Here is a 23,503-nt window from a genome sequence, read left to right as displayed (position 1 = left end):
CGCTCTCTATGTATGGTGAGTAATATCACTGGATATGGTAAGGAGGGACTAATGTGCCAGACATGGGAGGGCTCGCAATTTCCTTAAACTGCGTGATGAGTAAAGGAAATTACACAACCTCACAAATCGTACATTCATCGGCAGAAGATGCTGTCGATAAAAAGCTATTTCTCACGCACGCACACACACACACACACACACACACACACACACACACACACACACACACACACACACACACACACACACACACACACACACACACACACTTTCCCTCTGCTGCAAGCAAAATGTAAATGTTCCCCAAGCATTAAGGTATATAAGTGTCATTAGTGGCACAGTGCTTAGCACTACAATGGTGTGCCGAGAGCAGTGGAGCAGAGATCAGTGCAGCGTCTCCTGGATATCAGAGGGAGACATCCTTTGTAAATTCATCTCCCACTGTGAGCAGGCTTCACAGCTGGTTAACGGCACTGCGTGTACCACTGCCCTGTTTACACGCAGCCTCCAAAGCACTTGTCTTTCCCCCGCATCCTTCCCCAGTATCCCCTCCGTCCCCTCGGCATCTCCTTCAGCCCTCATCACAGCCCACTGTGGCTCTCATAGCCATCAAAGATGCACATACACTGATTCAATGCAAGGGTGTGTGTGTGTGTGTGTGTGTGTGTGTGTGAGTGCGCACATACACACCTACACACAACTAAATCTCTGATCCCCCTCGCTTTTGGGGCCATTACAGTACACTGCCTTCCAACCCCTTCTCTGATTTTTATCTTTTTATACCATCACATTACACTGATCCTTTTATACCTATTACACACGCGGCTCCCCACCAAACCCCCTGATCTTCTGATACCTAGATGAGTAAACTGCTCCTCCTGCCCCTGACCTCAGCCCTTTGTAGCAATCAGACCAGACTTCCTCAGAGGCCCTGATCTTATCTGGCCATACCAATCCCACTACACAGCTCCCTTTTGTAGCAGGCACAGAGCCCTTTCAGATCCAGGGACTGTGCTGGTGCACGCACAGCCCGAGACCTCAGCTCATCTCAGACATCATACTACACTGCTCAACAACAATGAGCTCTATTTTCTGATGCACCACAGGTCAGATAGAGCCTTTCTGCTCACCGATGCATTGTTCACCCACAATAGAGGAAATCAGCAATGTTGTTGTCAAAAGAATGTTTGACTTTACCACAGAATGGTTTGATGTAGCTTGCAGACAATAATAGCAATTTGAGTTGAGCTTTTGGCGCATTTTTAGACTAATTATTTTGAGGCGATGCTGTCGTTTTATTTTTGAAAACAAATTTGAAAAATCTGAAACTCACCGCAAATTGACTGTGAGACTTCTCTGCATGGTCTGTTGAGATAGAAGGTGAAAGAGAAAATCTATTAGGAGGGACTGGGGTTTAGCACTGTTCAGAGACTAATTACACAACAATGCCATTGTTAAATTATATTGATCTCAAGGGCATGTATTTGACAAATTAGGTCTTAAAAGATTTGAATCCTATCTGAGAGTCGTCTAAAATCAACACTTCAGTCAGAGGCATCCATATGGTTCGGAGAGAAATAAAGTAACATACTTAATCATTAATTGACTATTGACTATTTTCCTTCAAATATCAGTTTGCATTTGTAACTATTAGATAGCTATTTTCATTAACATGTAAGCAGTTTGGAGTAACACATGTTAAAACTGTATCCTTAATAAATTGAACAGTATTCTTGTATGCTTTACAAATCTTCTCTACAGTAGTACATCATCATGGACCTGATTTACATATTTCTGCCAGGGGCATTTAAAGCACTACCTTCTCTAGTTAGGTGAAAGGTGCTGATGATTCTGGGGACCCACAGCTGGGGACGGCCCACAAAAATATCTGCTGGATGTAGGAAATAATTACGGAAAGCAAAAACCAATATTTTTTCAGGGAAGCAGAATTTCTTCCTACAAATGTAAAAGAATACAATATACACATTAATGATGTGTCACTGCAATGTAATTTGGTAGATGTTGTGTTTCCTTCAAAGAAAAAAGTAGACTAATTGCTGCACTTAAATGGAAACGAATCAGTTGTATCAGCAGTTTAAATGTTGTATGTTGGAAATGTAACGTAATCAAATTAGATGCATGATAAAAACACTTTTAAACAAGGCCTGTATGTTAAGATTTGCAGTTGCTTCAATTTTAAGAATGAGGCAGAATTAACAAGTCGAAACTGAAGTTGAAGCTCCATGAAAGCCAGACGAACGTATATTGTGCTTTGTTACATGATCATTGAATGCAGTTTAATTAAACATACACACACACATATATATATATATATATATATATATATATATATATATATATATATATATATATATATATATATATATATATATATATGTTTTAAGTTGAAGTAGCACGTCCTATTTGAGAGGCACCATCTGCAAAAATAAATTATGCAAGCACAGAAGTAAAGCTGTCGTTAAGCTACGACATTATTGACACAGAATTCTTCGTGAGCTGTATTTACCGGTGTGGCGCCTTCTACACAAACAAAACAGAGACGCTCCTCTCTCTCTCTCTCTCTCTCTCTCTCTCTCTCTCTCTCTCTCTCTCTCTCTCTCTCTCTCTCTCTCTCTCTCCTCTCTCCCTCTCTCTCTCTCTCTCTGCTCTCTCTCTCTTTCCACAGTTCCTCTGCTCCTCTCTTTAAAATACTTCCCCTGCCCGTATATTTATTCTTTTTTATTTTCTGTCGGACTTTAGGGCCGTCAACGAGCGTTGCAGCAGAGACGACTCATACCCTCCCGCATTTGACGAGAATCCAGTGACGCTTCAGAGGTGCTGCGAGAGAGCAGCATGTCTTTGCTGGGTCTCCGCCTTCGTTCTGTCAAGCAACCAATCAACTGCTGGTATACTCAGCTACGAGGAGGAATCGACCAATCACAGCGCTGCTCACACAAAAGTCACCGCTTCAACTTCCTAGCGGGAATCCGCTATCGGGAAGTGTACACATGCAGTAGGAATCAATGGTAAACAATCCCTTTTACGTGTTATTCATCGCTCTACAGTTATATTTGACAATCCGATGGAGACAGTAGTCCTTTAGTACACGTTCAAAGAGTAGACAGCATGTTTTATTTCATGGTCAGCGTTTAATGTTGAGCGTTAGCCACAACATAAAGCTAAGCTGGGTTAGCAGGGCAGGTAACGTTGCAGCTGTTTTTGACAGCTCACGTTGTTTACCTCTGGAAGAAACTCAGATTGCTCCACCAGCATCCGTTCATTAAACTCTCACTCTGTGTTTGCACATATAAATATATCAGTCAAAGTCACACAGTCAGCATAGTAAATTAAATGAAAATGAGGCTGTCCCGAAGTGAATATAAAGAGATCGCGAGGTGGACTGACCAGCTGAGACCCACCCGCCAATGTATGAAGACCCTGAAGGAGAGATTCCCAAAGTAAGTGTTTACACACTTCTTTCTTCTCTTGTGAGCTTCCTTACGTGTTTGGATGTATCTGTAAGTTAGCTGCAGTAGGTGTGTGTTTATGGCAGAGAGTTAAAACGACAAACTTCTGTGCATAAGCATCTTTTATGCGGTGTACACTGTGAGTCATTGATTATTGTCCAAAATGCACAAAATTGCACAAAATAAAACGTGATTTAGATAATAATGTACATGCATAAGCGCTCATTTCAGTGATTTATTTACCATCTTTCTATAAACTTCCAATAGCAGATAAATGTATTCCTGATTCTCTTTTTGATCTCTTCTTGCTATATATTTATAATCCCATTTAATGCACCACTTATGATCTCTAATTAATTCCACACAGGTTTCCGTATAGGCTTCCACCACAGCGTTAGCCAATGTTTTGCCATGCAGTGCCTGCACATCCTGAAATCGAAGAGAGAGGTTAATGGTTGTGTTTGCCTTTCTCCTTGACACTGAGGGCCCTCACTTTATTGAACGTAACATGTGTAATCCCCCAAGGCCACCAGGACACCATGGCTGATCCCGCCGAGGTCACTTACAAAGTCGTATGTATTTGGAGCTTCCTACTTCCATTGTGCCCTAATCACCAATCTAGAAGAAGGTATCAGGTCCCCAAAGGGGAAACAGCGAAGCTTGAGCTTGGCTTTGTTCTCACTGTCAGCATTTTACAGAATATGTCATGCGTATAAAGTTCATCCAATATCCTGTATGTTTAGGCACTGACACTAGGAGGTCCTTCTCACATTTATTTTTAGTTTCCTTTCCCCCTTTTGGTTTCCTAATCCAAACTGTCTTTAACAAACAGTCTGCATGCCAGTTTTTCAAAAAGTGGTACTGGTGGGTGTAATAATTAAAGGAAAACATGGGGCCGTTTTCATTCCAATAATTCTGCACGATCTTTCTCTCTCCCGGAGGTGCCGGCTCTTTTGTTTAGTCTTGCTGGTTATTGTTATCATTTCGTTCACCATAACCAATCTTGGGGAGGCCCTTGCTCTTTAAAATCCCTGAGTCTCGTCACTGGGCCTGACAGACAGGCACGGCAGCAGTGTTTTCACAGCCTGCGAAATTATTCTGGTTGTCCAATCAGCTGAGCTGGGCTCTGGAGGGTTAGTGATTGGACTGGCAGGAAATCAGGCTCTTAAGACATAACATATCGACTAGGCCATCCATCATCTCTTAGCATGCGCTCAGGCACGGCAGTCAGCCACCCCCGCCCCACACCCCTCCTGTCCCCTTGGACTGTGTGGGAGTCCTGCCACTGCGTAAATATTGGCCAGGCTCAGGTTGGCAGGATGGGGGGGATGGAGGGGGTTTAGGGGTTTGTTGCGGACAAGGCTGCACTCTATCTCTCTGACTATAAGACTCAGAGAGATAGAAAAGACAGGTATCTGGATATCAAATCATTTCACATCGCATGGGTCGATTTCCAAAGGATACAAGCAATGTTGAGTATAGACTGTAGATTCATGTGCTGTCTACGAGCATCATGGCGGAGGCTATGGTAGTTTTTTCAGGGCCATGTGCCACATTTTTCTTGCAGCTGACACACCTATTATTTTGTTTAATGCTAATTTTAGCAAAACATGATTTATTCTCTTTGTACATATTTTTTTAAACTTTTTAATAATAATATCTATCCAATCAAACTAATGGTATTGTTAGCTCAAACATTTCTGCTGATAGTATTTAGATTTAATTAGGGGTGGACTATAATTCAGTATTATCTGTTATTCTCTTTAAGTGAAAGCATATTTCAATGATATCACTGTTCCGTGTTAACATTACACAAAAATTTGCTGACTCATGGTTCTTCGAAAGTACTAAAAGTAGTTATTGAAGATTTGTCTGTAATGTGAAACCACAAAACATATTTATGCATTATATTATATTATAATCTGTTTTATAAAACTTGCAATTTTCCATGTCCTGAAATACTTTATTGATATCAGAAAAAATATATTTGTATTGATATTGTTGTATTTAACTATTGGCCTTTTTTTTCAACCACCATTTTATATTTGCATTACAATGATGTATATGAATAAGCATTAGCCTGACATCTCTGAATGCTGTATTGAGTTCAAACCCATTTCATAATCATTGCTTTTGATTCGGGACTTAAAAGGGAGGAACATTTTAACTTTGAATAAAATGACTGTTAAAGGGCCATTTCAAGGTAATTTCCACGGAAAGTCTGTCAGTCTTTCTGTTGTACTTTGATTATGGGTAGTGGGAGGAGTGAGGGAGTGTCCCACAGACAGACAGAAAGAGAAAGATGTGATGTGGAGTCCCTCATCTGTAACGGCTGCATAACACAGATGTTGGGAGTCATCTGTCAGCCTGGCCTCTCTTGCCGGGCCCAAGCTGCTCTGGGGGGAAAAGAATTGGACACGGTGCTGTCACTTTTTACCCCCACTCACAATGGAGGGACATGCAAATATCAACCCCCATTCTCGCCCTCTCTTCCTTGCCCTCTTTTTAGCCAGCCGTGGTGTCCTGCCTCGTATCTGGACCGCGGCTAGGCAGCGAGGGGGGTGGGACGGCTCATCACAGGTCGGTGTGGGGAGAAATGTGACATCAGTCCCATCAGGTCCTTCTCTTGCCACGTATTAGAATTGGAAATGATGGGCTGCTCTCTGAGGCCTTGCCCGGCTTCCCTTGGGTCTAGAGGGGACCCCAGTCTTTCCACCCTTTGTCCCCAGAGAGAGAGTCTGTGTAAGAAGGGCGAGGAAAAAGAGGGAGGGAGTTTGAGAGTCCTCTGTGTCCTTCTGTGCTGTATTATGAATGAATTTGGATGTAATGATAACCCCCCTCTTTAAAATGCCATTGAGCTCACTCCTCATATGGCTTTCACAGTCATGAAAGTAGGAGGGTGCGCAGAAAGGGGGCGATGCCTCTGTTTTGGAAAATGCTTAAAAAAGTAAAGTGTGAAGCATCCCTCCCCTCTAAACACAGCCCCTCTCTCTTTTACTCACGCACACACACACGCACACACACACGCACACACACACACATACACAAAGCTCCCTGGTGAGGAGTCCCTGAACGTTTTTCGGATCGGGCCCTAATGTGCCGTTTTCATCAGCACTGAGGCGGGCTGCAATATGGTGCTGGGTCTCGCTCTGGGAATATGAATGTTGATTAAGCATGCGTTCAGCCTTTTGAAATTCTGAAGAAGTGTCAGAATAATGGATGTTGAGCAAATGTCAAGCATTTGTTAATTTCTCTGTTATTTGGGGTTTATCTAGCATGATCTTTGGGAGGAAAGCGTGGGACAGGGTTGTTGTGGCATGTGCCATTGATATGGTGATTTCTTGGCTCCAGATACTTTGTTTTTGATGGTAATATCGAGACCCGGGACGAAGCTTAGGGACATGCTCATTGATTATTTATTGTGGCTGTTGTGTTTTTTACATGCCGGATGAATTTTAGGATTTGATAACAGGCACGATGCATTAAACTGGCCAGCTCTGCATACATTTAGTGGAACTAAATCTGTGTTGTTGTCGTTTTTTTAAATCCTTTTTTATTATTACTCTATCTCAGACTATATTTTACAGTATAGGGCAGGGTTTTGGAAATCCATTGACTTTTATTTTTATATTAAATGTGTATTTTTTTTAAGACTCACACTCAATCAGGTGTCTGTTTCCCAAGATCAAGAATCTTGTTAGAAAGTTAAATACAATTTTTGCAAATCAGCAGGCAGAATTATCTTAATAACCTGAAAATGAAAAACAAATATTTTCTGGTAAAAAAAAAACCTCATTGAAGAGTCCCTGAATCAAGGATGTTAAAGATGAACACATGCCTTTTTAAAAAGTTCAGAGGGCATCTAAAGACGGATAAAGTTTGGAATACATGAAAACTTATAAACTGTGTGTCCCAGTTGGAGCGTTGCTACATTTAACTGTGATCGCCACTATTGTCTCGGTGGAATCAACTGAGTTGCTCTGTTCTAGCTCTTGTGACGGTAGAATACGACAGCTTTTTGTAGCCTGGAAGTGGCAATGACATTACCCAGAGACTGATCAAGTGTAGAGCCTGTGGGGGCAGCCCCGACGGCCTCCGGTGCACCGCCTCACTCTCCTGGTCGCCCATATTGAACAAAACACAAACTGGCAGTTGGAGCTTAGGGGTACAACCCTCGAGGGCTGAGAGGATGGCAAACTAATTCCACAGCTTTATGTGGTTAGATGAGCATTGGAGGAGTGAAGGGATGAATGAAGTGTAAGCAGAGAAGAGAGATGTAGAAAGAAGAGAAACTGTGCTGAGTTTACAACTTCATGGCAGGCTGAGGAGTTCATGAATAATAGATGCAATCAATTACTTGATTAGGAAGCCCAGGAATGACTACTTTCTCTTCATATCTGAGGGACGTTGTCCAAGCACTCTCTGTATAGTAGATTGTGAGGCCTTTTCAGCTCATTGCACTAAAAAACACTTAGGTAAGCAGCCTGTTTTAAGTAAACGATTATAATGGACACTATCTTGAAGGATGAAAACTCTCTTTATTGGATTGCAAGAAAAAATCAACACGTTCATATTAGTAGAGGCAAATTATCAACATAGGAATATGGTTTATTGTGAGTAAAACCATTTTTCAGTGTTGGCCTCCTCAACCCCAAAGCCGCACACAGACGGAAACCTCCAGCTGAAAGCAGCACAGTTCAGCTGGGCAGCTATGGTGGAGCCTCTTGCCCCAGGTTCTCTTTGCATACTGGGATCAATTGCAAAAGAAGAATGAAACAAATTGCCCAGAATGATACAAGTTCCCCAGCCACGCTTGGGGGAGTAGGCAATTGGTCAGCATAATGTGTTTCTTTGCCAGACCAGTGGACGCGCGGCACTTGACGGATAACATGGACCTCAATTTCAATTTCCACGAGAATTTGCAGAAGCAACGATGACAATAATTACACGAGAACAATGGCAACGCAACATTATAGTTTCAACATGTTTTGTCACACTGAGAGCCATGAAGACCCTTAGCTTTCAGGAGGAATCACAATTAAGGTGGTGAGTGTGGGATCTTTCCCACTCTTTTTGCCACCATTATACAACCGTTCTGACACTTCGGGGCACCTCAGCAGACAGACATTTTTAAGATTGTAATAACGTGAAGATGGCTTTGTAGGGGTCATATTTTTCCTCTATTAGGACAACTGTAGGCAGTAAGAGGCCCTGTTGTGCTTCTGCTAAAGCCATTTCTGTCCACAGTCCCCCTCAGGCTTGTAGGTCTGTGGCCTTCTGCAGACGGGGGGAGCACTCTCAGTAAATGTAGTGGAATTTACTCGGAGTCTGGCTTTTGGTGAGTCCTTCTTCAGTTATGGTAAAAATTAAAATGTCAAAGTATAGAGTATACTGTTCATTTCTCATCCTGTACATGCTAACTAACAAACTACATTAAAAAAAGCAATAAACGATACAGTACACGACAGTTGTTGCATTGACTGCGATAGGCTTTACAGTTGTTTTGCGGGGGGGGGGGAAGTAAAACAAATTTAAACTGTAAACACGTGTGCTCATTGAGCAAGTATTTGTATGAAGCTGCATGGCACACTGAGATTTGTGTTTGTTTCTATTTCCCGTCGCAATATATCACATTTATACATTACCGCGTAAAGATTCTTTTCGGTACACATTTGTTTTGTTGCTGATGACGGTAGGCTTAGCTGAGAAACAGATGTTAGCATTTTGCCTATCAGCATGTGTAATTAGTAGCATTTGCATATCCAGAGTGTTTAACCCACATTCAGCTGTTTTTCACTTTATAAAATATTGATCCATAGGAAAGTAAATGCATAATATATTAATGTCAGCGTCCTTGCTTGAATGAAAGTATGTATACACCCCAAGTATGCGAGGGTAGCATTTGCTAATAATTGAGGCGATAAAGATGTGGATGACGATAGATCCAAGTGTGAAAACTAAGCAATATTTCTATAGACTTTGTAAGAGTAAATCATTTCATCCATGTCATTCCCTTATTATTTTTTAAAAATAGCTTCATCGCCATTAGTAGAAATATGTGCTACGCCTCAATTAGCCAGTTCCATGCCCTGAAGAGTCGCACCATGCAACACTCTCTGCATGCAGATCCACCAAATGCTAAGTACTGTCGCAGCATATGATACCAATGCCATTAGCCAGGTGGCTTTCATTACCTAAATTACAGCTATTGTTTATGATTAATTATTTGTAAATAGGAAGATTTTGAATTTAATTGATCGCTTGAATTTCCCTCATCTCCTATTAATTAGGTGGATGGGAATTTCTCTGCTTTCTGCGACTGCATTCTCCTGTATGCTTAAGACACTGATACACTCTGAATGCACAAGGAGATTCAAACATGAATTTGTCGGATTCATAACCAGTGGATAGCCTAACTTAATAGAGCCTAAAGCACTGACCAGACAGGCATACCAGCCCAGTGACAAAGTGAAAGTCCCTAATTGTTTTTAATTTAATCTGCTGCTTTACTATTTTGGGTGCCAGTGCATATTAATGCTCTGTCTTCTGTTGTGAGGAAGGGTAATTAGGTTTAGAGTGAATGATTCCCTAACCACTCTTCTGTCTCCCAACCTTCTGTTTCCCCATGTTCTAAATTATATCCAAGAGGGGGAGATTTTTAGTTTTTTCTTCCCACATAAAGGTCAATGTAACGATGTACCGCAGTGTCACAGACTCTCCGACAAGTTAATTGTTTGTGTTCACAAATTTCCAACAATGTAACACTGGTTTGAAAACCAAACTGTCGGACATTTTTCTAATTCACAATATACAATTAAGCAGGCAAAGCAATTAGGACAGAGATTGATGATCTCAGTTGTTTGCAGAGACATTTTACGGATGCGTTCAACTGAGATTTGTCCGTCTATGTGCAGACGCGGTCAGAGTTCAGGTTTTCCAAGACTAAAGTAAACTTGTTGTTCAGCCTACAGTCCTTGTTGGATCTTTCTTCACTTTATCTTTGTCAGATTAAAGCATTAAAAATGTTTCATATAGAAACTAATCCTTCTCATAATGTGCACAAACCTGAATAAAATACTGTGCATTAGCTTTGTTTAAAGCCAAAGAAGGCAGAGTGAAATTAATCTGGTTTTGTAATATTTATGAAATATTTTTTATAGGTTAATTTATATTTATAGCCAGTGAGAGAGGACCGAGTCCCTCTAATGCTGGTATTAGGAGGCATGGTGGTGGATGTGTTACAGCTACTGCGCAGCAGCCAGATCAGATCCCCATTGTAAGATTGCACATAGCTCCATATTTTAGAATGAAGAGAGCATACTGTGCCCAGGAGAGCAGAGATCAGATATACATTAATGTAAAGTCTGCAATAACTTACTATTAATGTCTATTAAATGGAAGAAAAGGCCATTATACAATATGAGCGCCGTGTAAAACTCGACGGACTATAAAACGCAGACAACTCTTGGTTTTGTTCCAGGTATCTGCCCTCATCTCTTTACACTGCTTCACACTTTTATCTTTTTTTCAAATCTTAATATTTGGTCTTGTTTCGGGACTCAAGTCTTTTTCAGCATTTACGAAGTCCAGTTTTGATGTTAGCAAAAAGTGATTGAGGCAAGGAAGAAAAAAAAAACTAAACTCCCCAAAGTTTTTAGTGTTTTTGAAACCGATATGTTTTCCCAGATATTTAAAGCAGTTTATGTCCCTTTAAAGTTAACAGGGTATAGATTTAGCAATTAGGCAGTAATCATGCTTATTACAGAGAGTAATCCATTTAAAACCTAACAGATGTCTGTTCCTACAGGGGGATTGAGATGGTCCCATGCCAACAATAAGGCCTTAATGTTGTTGAAATGCTCAGGTGCAAGGTTGAAGTGTGGAAGAATTTTTTTTCCTCCCTTAAGTGTCCACATGTTGACAGTTGACCACTTAATGGCCCACTTAATTGCAGTGGCCCCTTCGTCCCCAAGCATCATTGTAAATTAATGCTGAGGTAGCAGTGTTTTCTGAGAGTTTCCCCCTCTTCGCCTTTACTTCAAACATTTGTTCATTCACTCTTTGACAAGACTCGAGACAAGACTCATCTGTGTGATGGGTCGAGCCCCGGAGAGTTCAAATAGTTGAAAATTAGCTGTTCTCCAGCCAGAGCAGTAAAACTCCTTAAAAGTGGCATCTGGAGAACCCAATAGGATGTCTTTGGTCGGGCGAGTCATTAAAACTGCTCAACTATTCCAGTGGTTGAAATGTTTTTTATTAAGATATGGTCACAGACTGAGACTCCAGACAGAAATCAATGTTTGAGATTCTTTGGCTTTGTTTACATGTCAAGTGGTAATTTCATGGTTTAGGGTGATTGATGTTCAAAGACTATGTGGACTCAATATTTCAATGCAGATTGTAAGCTTCATCTCGTCGGTATTTGCAAACCATTCTTTCGTGACTTACATTTAACAATCAAGTGAATTGAGAAAAGTATGGAGACACAAAACGCAAAACAAAATACGCTTACTGTATTGGTGTGTTTTCTGTTTTTTCCAATAAGATGCAAGGTAGATGTATGTATTATCCAAATACAATAATAATATCATAATAATGTCTCACGGCTTTGAATATCTACAACCCAAAGGATGCCTTGGGGGTTGGAGAGGGGTTATCGAAAGGGCTGTGTGTTTTCCAGGTTTGCCTCTCTGCCAGGTGTTTGACATTGACTAGAGCTGGTGATGAATGTAACTTATGGCAACCCATGGAATTGACCGACTCCTGGGAGTCCAAGCTTCCTGGAGTGAAAGTTTCCATTTTCAAAGCCCATCAGTTGCAGTGGGAGTGCTTCAGAATGGTCCACATGCCAGCTCTGACAGTGAAGCTGGAAAACTTTCTCCTATCTGTACATTGCAACACAACTCACACAAACAAGTACACACTCTCACAGTGGTCAACCGCATTGCAAAGAGACATCGACCAAACAAGGGAGTGTTATTGCCGGTGAACGCTGTCTTTCTCTCAGCTATTGGCCTCGAATCCATTTAATCATTTGCATGAACGTCATTCATTTTCCTCCAATTTTGCCACATTTAGTTTGGTTTTGAATTGAAGAAACTGCACTTTACTCAAGAGCAAAGTAGCTTTCAACACTCGTACTGTAGAGAAAGGGGAAGGAGGAAGATAGTCTTCATGAATGAATGAAAGAAGAAACAAATTAAATGTTTTCTGATCTCTCATACAGCACTCAACCTCCCCTCTTCCTCCCACCCCCACGCCATCGTGGCAGGAATCCTTTGTCAGAGGTGTTCATCTGGAACAACTTTGCCACACTTGTTTTCATGTTCTTTTAGATTACAGGGCAGCTGGCCCCATCTTTGAAGCTCCCCCTCTCCCTTTTGTCTCTGTGCAATGCACTCTGGTAATTAACTTTGTCCTTCTTTTATTTGTTCCAGTCACTCGCAGTCCACTCTTCTGAGCATCTTCTCCCTGGAGTACCAGGTTAGAAGTTTTCTTCCTTTGTGAGCCCTGACAGGTGCCTAATTGAATGATGAATGTCCCTTTATTTCTTTGTAATTGAACTGCCAGCTCTCCGATTGGTTCGGAGGATACCCCCCCTACCATACCCCTGTATATATTCCAGCCCCACCCACCCCTCAACCACCACCCCCTCCCCTTCACGTTCATGTTGAGGGCCCTTGCCTGCCTGAGCCTCAGTGGATGTCTGCCAAGCCTTCCCATCCATCTGTCTAATAACATCTAGCCCCTGCTTATTTGGTGGACCTGTAATAAATTATGCTAAACCATTATTATTCTGACAATAATAATTTCCCCGTGTAGTGCGGCTGCGTGTGCTAAATGTTTGCTGACTCGCACTGTCACTGCTGCTTTCCACGGCTGACAGCGGATGATGATAAATGGCCGCTGCCGCCAGTGGCAGAAGGCAGCACAGGCAGAAAATGGAGTCATTTATCATCCCCCTGACAGGTGTCAGTCACACTGCCTGTCTCTGTGGAATTACATTTTCTGTGTGTAGTAGTTTTTAAATAAGTTGTTTTTTAACCAATGCTCTTCCTCTTTTATCCCTTGTCCTCCGCCTTCTCGCGGAAGATGGCAATTGAATTGCATGGAAATGTCAGGGTTACATGGAATGTGGAATAGGGTCATTGTTTGATCGAAAAAGGGGAAATGAATACAAGGTTTGAGTGGAGGGGGATGGGGGTTTGAACAAGGTTGTCTTGGCAGAGTTTGACCCCCAGCAAACTTATCGAAATGAAATAACTGTGACCCAAGATCTTTTGTGCTTGTTCATATACAATAATAGAGCATGTAAGGAGTCAAAGCTGAACCAGACGGCATTTTATTCATGTAAACTGGACAAATGTAGGCTAAAGCTTTGCCTCCTAACAATGTAAATAATGTAATTGTATTGAAAGAAACTGTATTGTTATTAATAATAATAATATTATATTATTGTTACATTTCTTTTTTAAGAAACGAACCAAAAGAACATTCTCAAGACACCATGCACCAGACGTTATTGAAAGCCACTACCAAAGGTACCGTATTACTTTGCATTGTATTACTTCAGCACTCTGTCTTTATCTTCCATTCATCTCTATCACTATTTTTCTCTATCACTTTTTATTTTCATCTGTCTCCCACTCCTGTGTGCTCTCTTTGTCTCACCCGTTCTGTGGCTGTGGAAGGGACTAGCCAAAGTCATAGAGTAGGTGGGCCACCATGACAGATATAATCTCCCCCAAACAAATCACCACCCTCAGGATTCATTCCAGACCTCCACTTGCACCTGCTAAGCTAAAGCTCTGTTCTCCATGTCAAATTGAAAGCAGAAAAATAAATATATAACCAGCCGTTGGACATTTGCCTTACACAGGCTTATGATGGGATGATTATCTGTAATTCAATAAATGCGGATAAATTTAAAAAAGGAAAAACAGGCTGTAGGGGGGGGAAACCTCTTTGCATATTGCAATTAGCCTTTATCTAGCATATTAGGCCATTGTTCTGGGGAAAACAAGGCTGGATAATGCACTTCTAATCCACTTACGACAACAAACCTCAGAGACGATCTGGGTAAGATCAGAGGGGAGCTGCAGTTTTAGCTGGCGAGGGAAAAAAGGCTTTTTGGGCGGCAGGGGTTAACTAACTATCACTATCATCTGGCTTCAAGGAAATTTGAATCCCTTCAAGCAGGGCTGTTTTAACCGCACCGGGCCTGCCATATGCCACCTAGGGCAAAGTCATCAGGGACATTAGCATGTCTTGGCTAGCCTGGTCTTGTCCCCTCGACCCTTCTGTCTGCCTGCCTTTGTAGGCCATATTTCTATTCACTGCTGTTGTTGTTCTTTGTTATAATAAAGGTATCTGGTTGAAGCCAAAGCACATCCCGCTGATCCTGTCCTGCTCCAATTGGCCAATGAGGTAATGGCATAACCTTTAGTTTTTTTTCTCTCTCTCTTTCTTTTCTTATTTTCAAAGAAATAAATCAGAGCAATTGATGCCCACTTTTGCTCTATTTGCCGATAGATAAAAATTGGCTGCAGTTTTGCATTTTCTGACTTGTCTGTTAGCCATTATCAAAATTGGTAAATTGGTCCGCTCCATTATCAATTATTTAATGTAATTAGCCCCCACCCCCATTAAGCAGATGTTAAAATACTTTTTGTGTTTTATTATGTCATTTTCCAAATTGCACTTCAGACAGAGTTGTCCCAAACTGCGGACAGGTGATGGCTGAGTCATTGGTTAATTCTTCTCTTTAACACTTGTTTACTTTAGGAGGCCAGTGCAGGATTCATTCTTTGGTTGATGTTGTTGCAAATAATATTCACACACATAATTAAATGTAAACTTGGGACAAAACTCAAATCGAGAGTATTGGGTGTTTCTACTCTTGTCCATTGGGCCATTAAAGTCTTGTTACACTCTGTAACTAGTAAGTATATTCATCATTTTAGTTACAATTGCTACTCTCTGAATTTTTGGGCTATTTTTTTTAAGCCAGATACTTTGGCATGTATTTATTTAATTATTTATTTTCATTTAATTCTCATTTGATCACATTGTTAGTATTTGTGTTTCCTCGTATTTTGGTTGTTAGAATATGCTGCGTAACATTTAAAAAAAATACAAATGCAGATTTAAATGTTTATCGGTGCTTACACCAGGCAACAAGATATCAGGGTTTCTTAATTTAAAATCAGACTAGTTCACATGCATTAGTGGCACCTCAAAGCTAACTGCCATTATTCATTCTCCATTTAATTGACACATGATTTTTTTCTCCAAAGGATTAAATTCAGCTCAGAGATAACTGTCTATGAACCATTTAACTGTCATTTTAATATGCTACTTAACATTTAAACCAAGCACTCATGGTCTCCCAGACCGCTAATTGATGTAGTTTCATCCCTTTATGAGACAATATATCTCCAACAGAGGGAAATGATTAACAATGATGAAAACTATTCATGGATTTCTTTCCCTTTTTTCCGGAAGTCTCCTATGAATGGGGGTTTTAAACTCGACATTTGCTCTTTTTTTTGCATGCTTTATATGGAGCTTTATGTAAAGGTTACCTAAACATACATGTTTTATAACAGGTGCAGTTATGCTATATGTACCTGACACCCATTAGCTTTGGGGCCTAACAAAACAGTTTTACTCAACAATAAATACTTTTCTGCAGGATTCAAGGTTCTGTGAATCTTAGTCACATGTTGAACTCATGAAGTGCCGCAGTCTTACTTGAGAATGTAGATGGACTCATGATTAATATGAAAATTAGGGAGATGCAGGTACCTGAACTAATCAGATGGTCCTTATTCAGGCTGGGCCAGCGTTGGTAATGTTGCCATTTTTCATGTGTCAGCGCTGATGCAGGTTACCAACAATCTGATGCTCTTCTCTTGTTATCCAAAGGTGTGAATGGAGAGCAGGCCAATAAGCACAAAAAGGAAAGGAATGAGAGGAGAGAAGAAGGAGAAAATGAGAAGGGTTGCAGAGAGAATACAGTAGCTGGAAGCTACAAATGCTAAGTTTAAATGCTATCAGTGGTCTTAATGAAGATATAAACTCTGTGCTCACCCCTTAATTATTATAGACATGTTTCCTTTTAGAAGCCGCTTCCTTGCAATATTATGGAGTTGTTAACAAATACTACTGCGGGTAAAAAGACGTTGTTTAGACAGAAGCCTCTCTGCTCCCAGCGTTACCAGCAAGCATCAGAGGAAAGATGAAACACTCCAATCTCACTATAGGTTGAGGGCAAATTCACTTTTGGTCCCCAATTATGCTAAAAAGAGAAGAAGAAGAAGAAAAAAAAGATCTTTAGCTGCAAGAACGTTTTGTTTCATAACGAGCCGGCTAGAAATTGCTTGTCTTCAAGCAATGTTTTAATTCCTTCCATACTGAAGAGGCTGTGCGATTTAGCAGGGAATGACTTTATGTGCATCATTATTTGCAGTGCTTTTGAAAATAAATTTGCTCCATACGCTTGGTTTACCTTTTTCAAAGCGGGCTGTCGAAACCAACTTCAACATTTTAGACCCTTTTTATGGATGATGCCTGTTAATTAAAGTGAATAATACAAATAAATAATAGCTCTTTGTTTTTCATGACACTCTATTCTAGCACTTTCATGATAATGTAACTTCTAATGTGTAGGAAGGCATTATGCTTCTAAGAAAGCAGTCAGATAGACACCTTCAATATCGGCCATTAGTGCTCCCTTTACCTGTCAGGGCATCTGCCTGCACTCAAACTAAAAACATTGCACACCTTTCAAGGTGTGTTTGTGTTCAAAGTACGCTGGAGCCACAGGTCCTATCCGTCCTATTAAGGGCTGCATTCCCACTGTCCCTCCGGTGTGTCCTGTTGGTTCCTGAAGTTTTGCCTTGCTGATCGTCCTATGATTAAAGCGCTCCGTTGTGTCTTGCTCGGGCAGGAGCGTGCGCTGCTTTTTCACACGAGATGAGAGCGCGCGCTTGTCCGTTTGACAGAAGCCAAGGCTATTCAGATGGGTAGCTTGGCTGTGTAATTGGCGAACTCTTGTTCCTGTGGGAAAGGTTATTGCGGAGCAGAGCTTTCAATGACCAATTTTCACAGGGATTGTCGAAAGTTAGGTCAAGGTTTTAAAAAACGCAATAATATCATTTAGAGCCATTACAATCATTATTATCTATGTGACATCAGCTAAAGGTAGACTGGCCGTGTAATTTTAGTGCTGTAATTCTCAGGCTTTTTGAAATATGTTCGCACTTCCAACTGGATATGTGGGATTTAGTCTGAAGGTTTGTAAATGGAGTAATTCTCCAGAGAGGAATAACATTTTCTATGTTTTGAAGTAGCTCTAACTCCCCAGTTAATAGCCAGTTTTTTTTTGTTTTTTTTACTAAGGCAAATTCTTTTTTTTTTGTTCAATCTATGTAAAGGTGGATCTGTCTCCTGCACTGATGGCTCGTATCATCCTGGACAGGTTCCTTCAGGCCCTGGAGGGTGGAATGCGTGAGTAACACTTTTCCATTTCCCACTCTGTCCTTTCTATCATTCCCCCCCATCAGTCTTAATTGTAGCACTTTGTCTTTAGAATCTCTTTCTGTTTGAGTCCCAATTCCAGGTCGAGCTGCTGTATTTTCAGCCTGTCCAAGCCTAATGACAGACAGACCACATTTAGTACTCGCTGCATCCCAGGGCACATGACTGGCAATTAAGCACTGGGAGGACCACCCACCTCTCAACTGCAGTGTGGATCAATTCTAGCTCACCTCATCAGTGTTATTTATAACACCACTGATTTCTTTCCTCACCCTCCTTCATCCCCCAATGCATCCATCTACCCCCTACCTTCTCTTCTTCCCTCATCCCCTTCTCTTTTTCCGCCCCTGCTCTGGCCTTCAAAAGAAATTGAGTTGAGGAAAAATACAGCAGTAAAAAAACAGACGATTGCAGGACAAATATTTTGCCAAAGAGATTCTCCAGAAATTGTGCGAATAAAAATAATCCATGTACATTTGGTTAATGTGTTTCTATTTTCCTCTCTAGTGCTTTTCTTACATCATCTTCTGTTACACCTTTTTACATGTGACCCAGGAACTCCCACTATCACATGCATACATGATTCCATAACATAGCCGTGTGTGTGTGTGTGCGCACATGTGAATGCGCGTGTGTGCATCCGCGCGTGTGCATGTGTGTGTGCATGTGGTTTATTGTGTGCATGTGGTATGTGTGTGCAGTATCAGGGCTTTGAGAGTGAATTGCGTGATGTCAAAAAGACGTGATTCCAATTTAATCAAGAAAGAGATTAAAGTGGATGTGTGTTATTTTCAACTTCGCCACAGCACAGCCATTCGTCAAAGTCAAAGATGTGATTGCTTTGGACCCACCGTTATCCACTGCCTGTCAAAATACTAGTCTGAGCAGCTTGTAGAACAGGGCATTCATCCAGGAGAAGCACTCCGTCTCAGATAATAGCACACTGCATCCCTCCATCTCCATACAGTGAAAACATCCTATATTATTGCCCAGAATAGATTTGAAGCTGATGAAACTTCCTGGATGATCTTTGTTTAATTTCAAAAGGGTGTTGGAACCGTGCAGTATCTCAGTGTTTACAGGCTACTGAGTAATGTCATGGTCGTAGTTCTTCTTCTTGTGGAGATGATCTCACAGAAGCCAGGTGACTTTTACAGGATAATCATAGACTAACTAAGGATCCACGCTAGGAGAAACCACTAGAATTTAGATCAATTAATCTCTTCTGTTTTTTCAGATAAAATAGTTTGACTGCGACTTACTATTTTCAAATGATGATGTCATTATGTTGTACCTTCCCAATGTTGCCAGCTGTGAAGTCCTGTTGCTTTGAGGGTGACATTTTGTTTTGACAGAGCTCTTCTGCAATCTCACCATGAACTACTCGGCCTCTGCATATGAATTGCTGTCCACATGGACTGTGCGGTCAAATCGTCCAATCTCCCTGTGTGTATATTAGACTCCAGTAATGTGTTTCCATTATTAAACAATGCAAGGATAATTGTCTTTGCTGGCAATTAGCTCCCAGGTTGGTTCAGTGCTGTTGTTAGGTATATCCGTCATGCCCCCCTCCAGCCCCAGACTGCGCTCCAGTGTGCATGCGTGTGTGTGTGTATTTGTGCGTTTTAGTCGGACACCAGAGGGAGGGCGGGCAGGCACATTGCAAAGATCAATAGACCTCTATATAAGGGACATTACCCCCAACTGGGTGAGTGGCTTGCCTTTGCCTAGCACCATCGCTTTTTTTATTCCCCTTCTCTGTCTCTTTGCATTTAAGAGACACAGGAATGGGGCCTTTGGGACTGTGGAATATATGTACAATCACTAGTGCTGGATCAATACAGAGTTTTAAATTGTTTTCTGTCCCTTCCTTGTTTTGTTTTGCTTGCTTGTTGTTGTGTGCCCCCCCCCCCCCCTCCCTCCTGCTCTCCCCTCCTCTTTGCATCCACCCACACCTCTGCCCTCCCTTCACACTAGCACCACCCACCACCACCACCTCACCTCCACATGACAACAGCACCAACAAGCTCCCTCCCCCCTCTCCTTGCAGCAAAAGTATTGGAGAGAGCATCAGCCAAGCAGAATAAAAGACTATCTTGTGGTGCTTGTAAATAAATCAATACATTCAAAGCAGTTTTATCACGTATTGAATATGATATCAACATCCATAATGTTCCTTGTCTCATGAAACAGACAGGGCAGTAGGGGAGGAAAGGTCACGTGTGCATGTTGACACTGTTTTAAAACACTATTTTCAGCTCACAGCAAGCTGCACTTTTTATGGTTTTTAGGGAAAAAATACAGCAATCTGAACCAGTTCAGAGAGCTTTAATGTTTGTGCCAGAATTCCTCTCATGGTTGTTTGTTATGGACTAATGTCCCACAGATTAGACATTGGGTGTCAATTAACTTTATGAGGCGCAAGTAAGGGACTGTCTGGAAATATTGAATTATATAACAATAAAACAGAAACATAACTATGGTAGTAAAACGTATGTGTTCATTACAGTTGAATCTATCGTTGCGATCAAATTGCCATTTCTTTTAAGCTTTCAGATTGAGTCATGATACATTTTTCACTATTTATTTTGTATTTTTTGTATTAGCGCTGTCATTCTTTTCTAAAGTATATATAAATTTCGCCATTATCTATAACTGCTTATTCTGTTCAAGCTAGCGGGGAACTGAAGCCAAACCCAGCTGACATTGGGCGAAGGCAGGCTACACCCTGATAATGAAGTTACATTTAAATTAAACTTAAACGACTTGTTTTCAAATTATATCACATGAAAGAAAATGATCGTAACCAACATTAATTGTACGCAACAAAAATTACCTTTTTTAAACGTTTGAAAAAAAGATCAACATTGACAGATATCAAGTGGATTCAACCCAATTCATGTGTGCACAGTGTGTGGCTCAGCCGACAAATGCTGTAACCGATAGTTATATTTTGAACGGCTTTATAGTCGTCCCAACTCTAGGTCTGTAGATACTACCTCGTATTGCCTCACATTGGGGGAGCTCCTGCTCTTTCTTTCCCCCCTCCTGCCATCTCTTCATCTTTCTCTCTATTCCTCCTTTGACAGGAGTTGATATGCCTCTAGATTTAGACATACTTTTTTTGAGGGGGCAATTTTGCTAGCTATTTGACCTTTTCCATTTTCCCAAGGCCCAGCTCCAGATTAGATTGCCGCTCCATGTTTTGTAACTATGTGATTCGACTGCCTTTAAGATTTATTGTCACATTCCTTTACAGAAGCCTTGTGCGCAAGGTTATAAATGTCCTGTGTTTGATGTTAACACTGTGAGAATGTTAGTGTCCACTATGATCCTCTGGTTCCTTGACAGAATTCATAATAGCTTCAGTGTTTTGCAGATCAGTCGTGTTGATAATGGAATATTGTATCATGTTCTATCCAGTAAAATCTCAACTTTGGTATCCACTGTGGTTGTAATGGTTCATCCTCTCTTGTCTTCAAGTGCTCCTCTCTTCTTTTTCTCACCTCTCCGCTAAGGTGAAGCTGATGTGTATATGCAGCCTTTTTTTTCAAATAAGGAGAACAAGGGCACTTCATTAGCAAGAAGGGAGGGAGTAAGGTGTGTGTGCATGTGTGCGTTTGCGTGTGTGTGTGTGTGTGTAAAGGAGGTAAGCAGCAGCGTGGCACTTCACTTGACAAGTATACTAATTACTCCTTTTCAGCAGAGAAGCTCCAGTCAGCCTCTGCCACAGTCTAATGGCCTGACCTAGGAAGCCTCTTTCCATAGCAGAGCCTCCCCAGATCTACTATTACCACTGCTACACACACGCACACACACACACACACAGACATGTGCACACAGACACACACCGAATTGTAGAGTCTCATCTCACTGCTATCAGGGAGAATCAGGTGGAAGCAGATCAGTTCTGCCCCAGTAACCTCTTCAGGGACTGAGCTCCTCCTGCACAGGAGATACCACCTCATATCATCAACTAGCACCTACACACCACCACAGATATTTAAAAAAAACACTTTTTTTTTCTCCGTTCCTCTCATCTTCCACTCTCTCTCTCTCTCGCTCTCTCTCTCTCTCTCCCATCTTCTGTTTTTTTTTTCAATACGGGAGGATAAATTTAAAAGGAGTAAATTGGAAAATCAAATGAGGGCTTTAGGCAGCCGCAGAGATTTGCAGAGCTGTCCGCCAGCGTTGCACAGCCTCATCCATCATGTCCCACAAGTAGTCAATTCCTCTAGTATCTGTAAATGTTTTCAGATATTAGCCAATTTATATGCTCCGAGATTCATCATGGAAAATCAGCTTTAGCGGCGCACATTATCAGGACCTGTCTCCCCCTTGCTCCATGAAGTTTGATGAACGAGTGCCCCTGCACAGCTCAATGGCTTGTGCATGGGGAGTGTGTGTGTGTGTGTGTGTGTGTGTGTGAGTGTGAGGAAATGGATAAGCGTCCCCCCACCCGTGGCCAAAAAGTGGGTTTTTTAATTAATAAACAAACTTGCTCATCAGTGTCAGGGGCAATAACAATCGTCATCCGTTATTGTTTATTACGGTCCTCCCTCAACAAATGTTGCAATCTAATGAGATTTCTCGACATTTTTTTGTGTTTGAGATAATGACTTTTACACCCTCTTGGAGGAAGGAAGAGTACTTACAAATGACACAAGTACACAATATGAAATAAAGCCAAGGTTATGTTGCCGTTACCTTGCTTCATATAGTTTATCTTGTTTTGGAGTTGCATATGAAAACAGGCTTGTGATTTGTTTACACTGGTTGTTTTCTTTAGCAAATCCCAATGGAGGCGTAGCGTTTCACATCTATTATTCTCCTTTTCTCTGTTCTTCTCTGTTCAGATGTTGACGGTGTGATATGGTGCCTTAGTCAGAATTTATACCAACATGAGACAATTACAGTAAATTTGGGGAATGTTTACAAGGTGCAGACTCGTGCTGCAGGGCTTTGTTCTCTGTGTCTGGTGTTCTTCAGATTATGCTTTTTTTATTTTCTTGCACATGTTTTATGTGTACGTCTGTGTGTGCCTTGAGTCTGTGTATTTAAAGAGCATGGCGTGTGTGTGCATGTGGCAGAGAGGAGCTCAGGGTGTCATAGAGGAGTGCTGCCGTGCAAGGCGGGGGCGTCTTTAATAAATGTATGCTGATGTTGGAGGCTGCAGCGATGCGAGGGATGCAAGAGCCCTGTTGTTATTTACTGCTGTGTTTGTGCACAGCAGCGAATCCTCGGCCTGCAAATGGCATTACAGCCCGTGATGAATGAGCATTAGGGTAAACTCATTTTAAAAGCATCCTGATTTATTAGCGGTCTGGCCTTCCATTTTCATCAGGTCAATGCTTGGCTGAAATTCCACAATGTCAGCGCCAAGGTCACCTCTTTATGGCTATTTTTAACCCCATCGTTCAAAAAGAGCAGGAGGAAGGGATCCTATCACTTATTATGGCCATCTACCAAAAATGTCAAAGTGCTGGAGAGACAAG

At 41.4% G+C, this 23,503-nt stretch overlaps 1 protein-coding gene across 1 annotated transcript in view; it reads left to right on the top strand.

Moving 5' to 3' along the window:
* Positions 1 to 2,927: 2,927 nt before the first annotated feature.
* The window catches only part of cdin1 (CDAN1 interacting nuclease 1), a 54,452-nt gene continuing 33,876 nt past the window's right edge, over positions 2,928 to 23,503 (top strand). Inside the window, exons 1-5 of the mRNA XM_068581023.1 lie at positions 2,928 to 3,458; positions 12,905 to 12,950; positions 13,944 to 14,008; positions 14,834 to 14,894; positions 17,906 to 17,978. Of these exons, the coding sequence (XP_068437124.1) occupies positions 3,352 to 3,458; positions 12,905 to 12,950; positions 13,944 to 14,008; positions 14,834 to 14,894; positions 17,906 to 17,978 (352 nt within the window). The 5' untranslated portion in view covers positions 2,928 to 3,351. The remainder of the gene's footprint in view (positions 3,459 to 12,904; positions 12,951 to 13,943; positions 14,009 to 14,833; positions 14,895 to 17,905; positions 17,979 to 23,503) is intronic.

The sequence above is a fragment of the Clinocottus analis genome, unplaced genomic scaffold (genome assembly GCF_023055335.1).
Source record: "Clinocottus analis isolate CAN_PGR_092001 unplaced genomic scaffold, fCliAna1.0.p SCAF_17, whole genome shotgun sequence".
Classification (NCBI taxonomy): Eukaryota; Metazoa; Chordata; class Actinopteri; order Perciformes; family Cottidae; genus Clinocottus; species Clinocottus analis.
The sequence above is the reverse complement of the archived record's forward strand: the minus strand, read 5'-3'. Positions and strand labels throughout refer to the sequence as shown.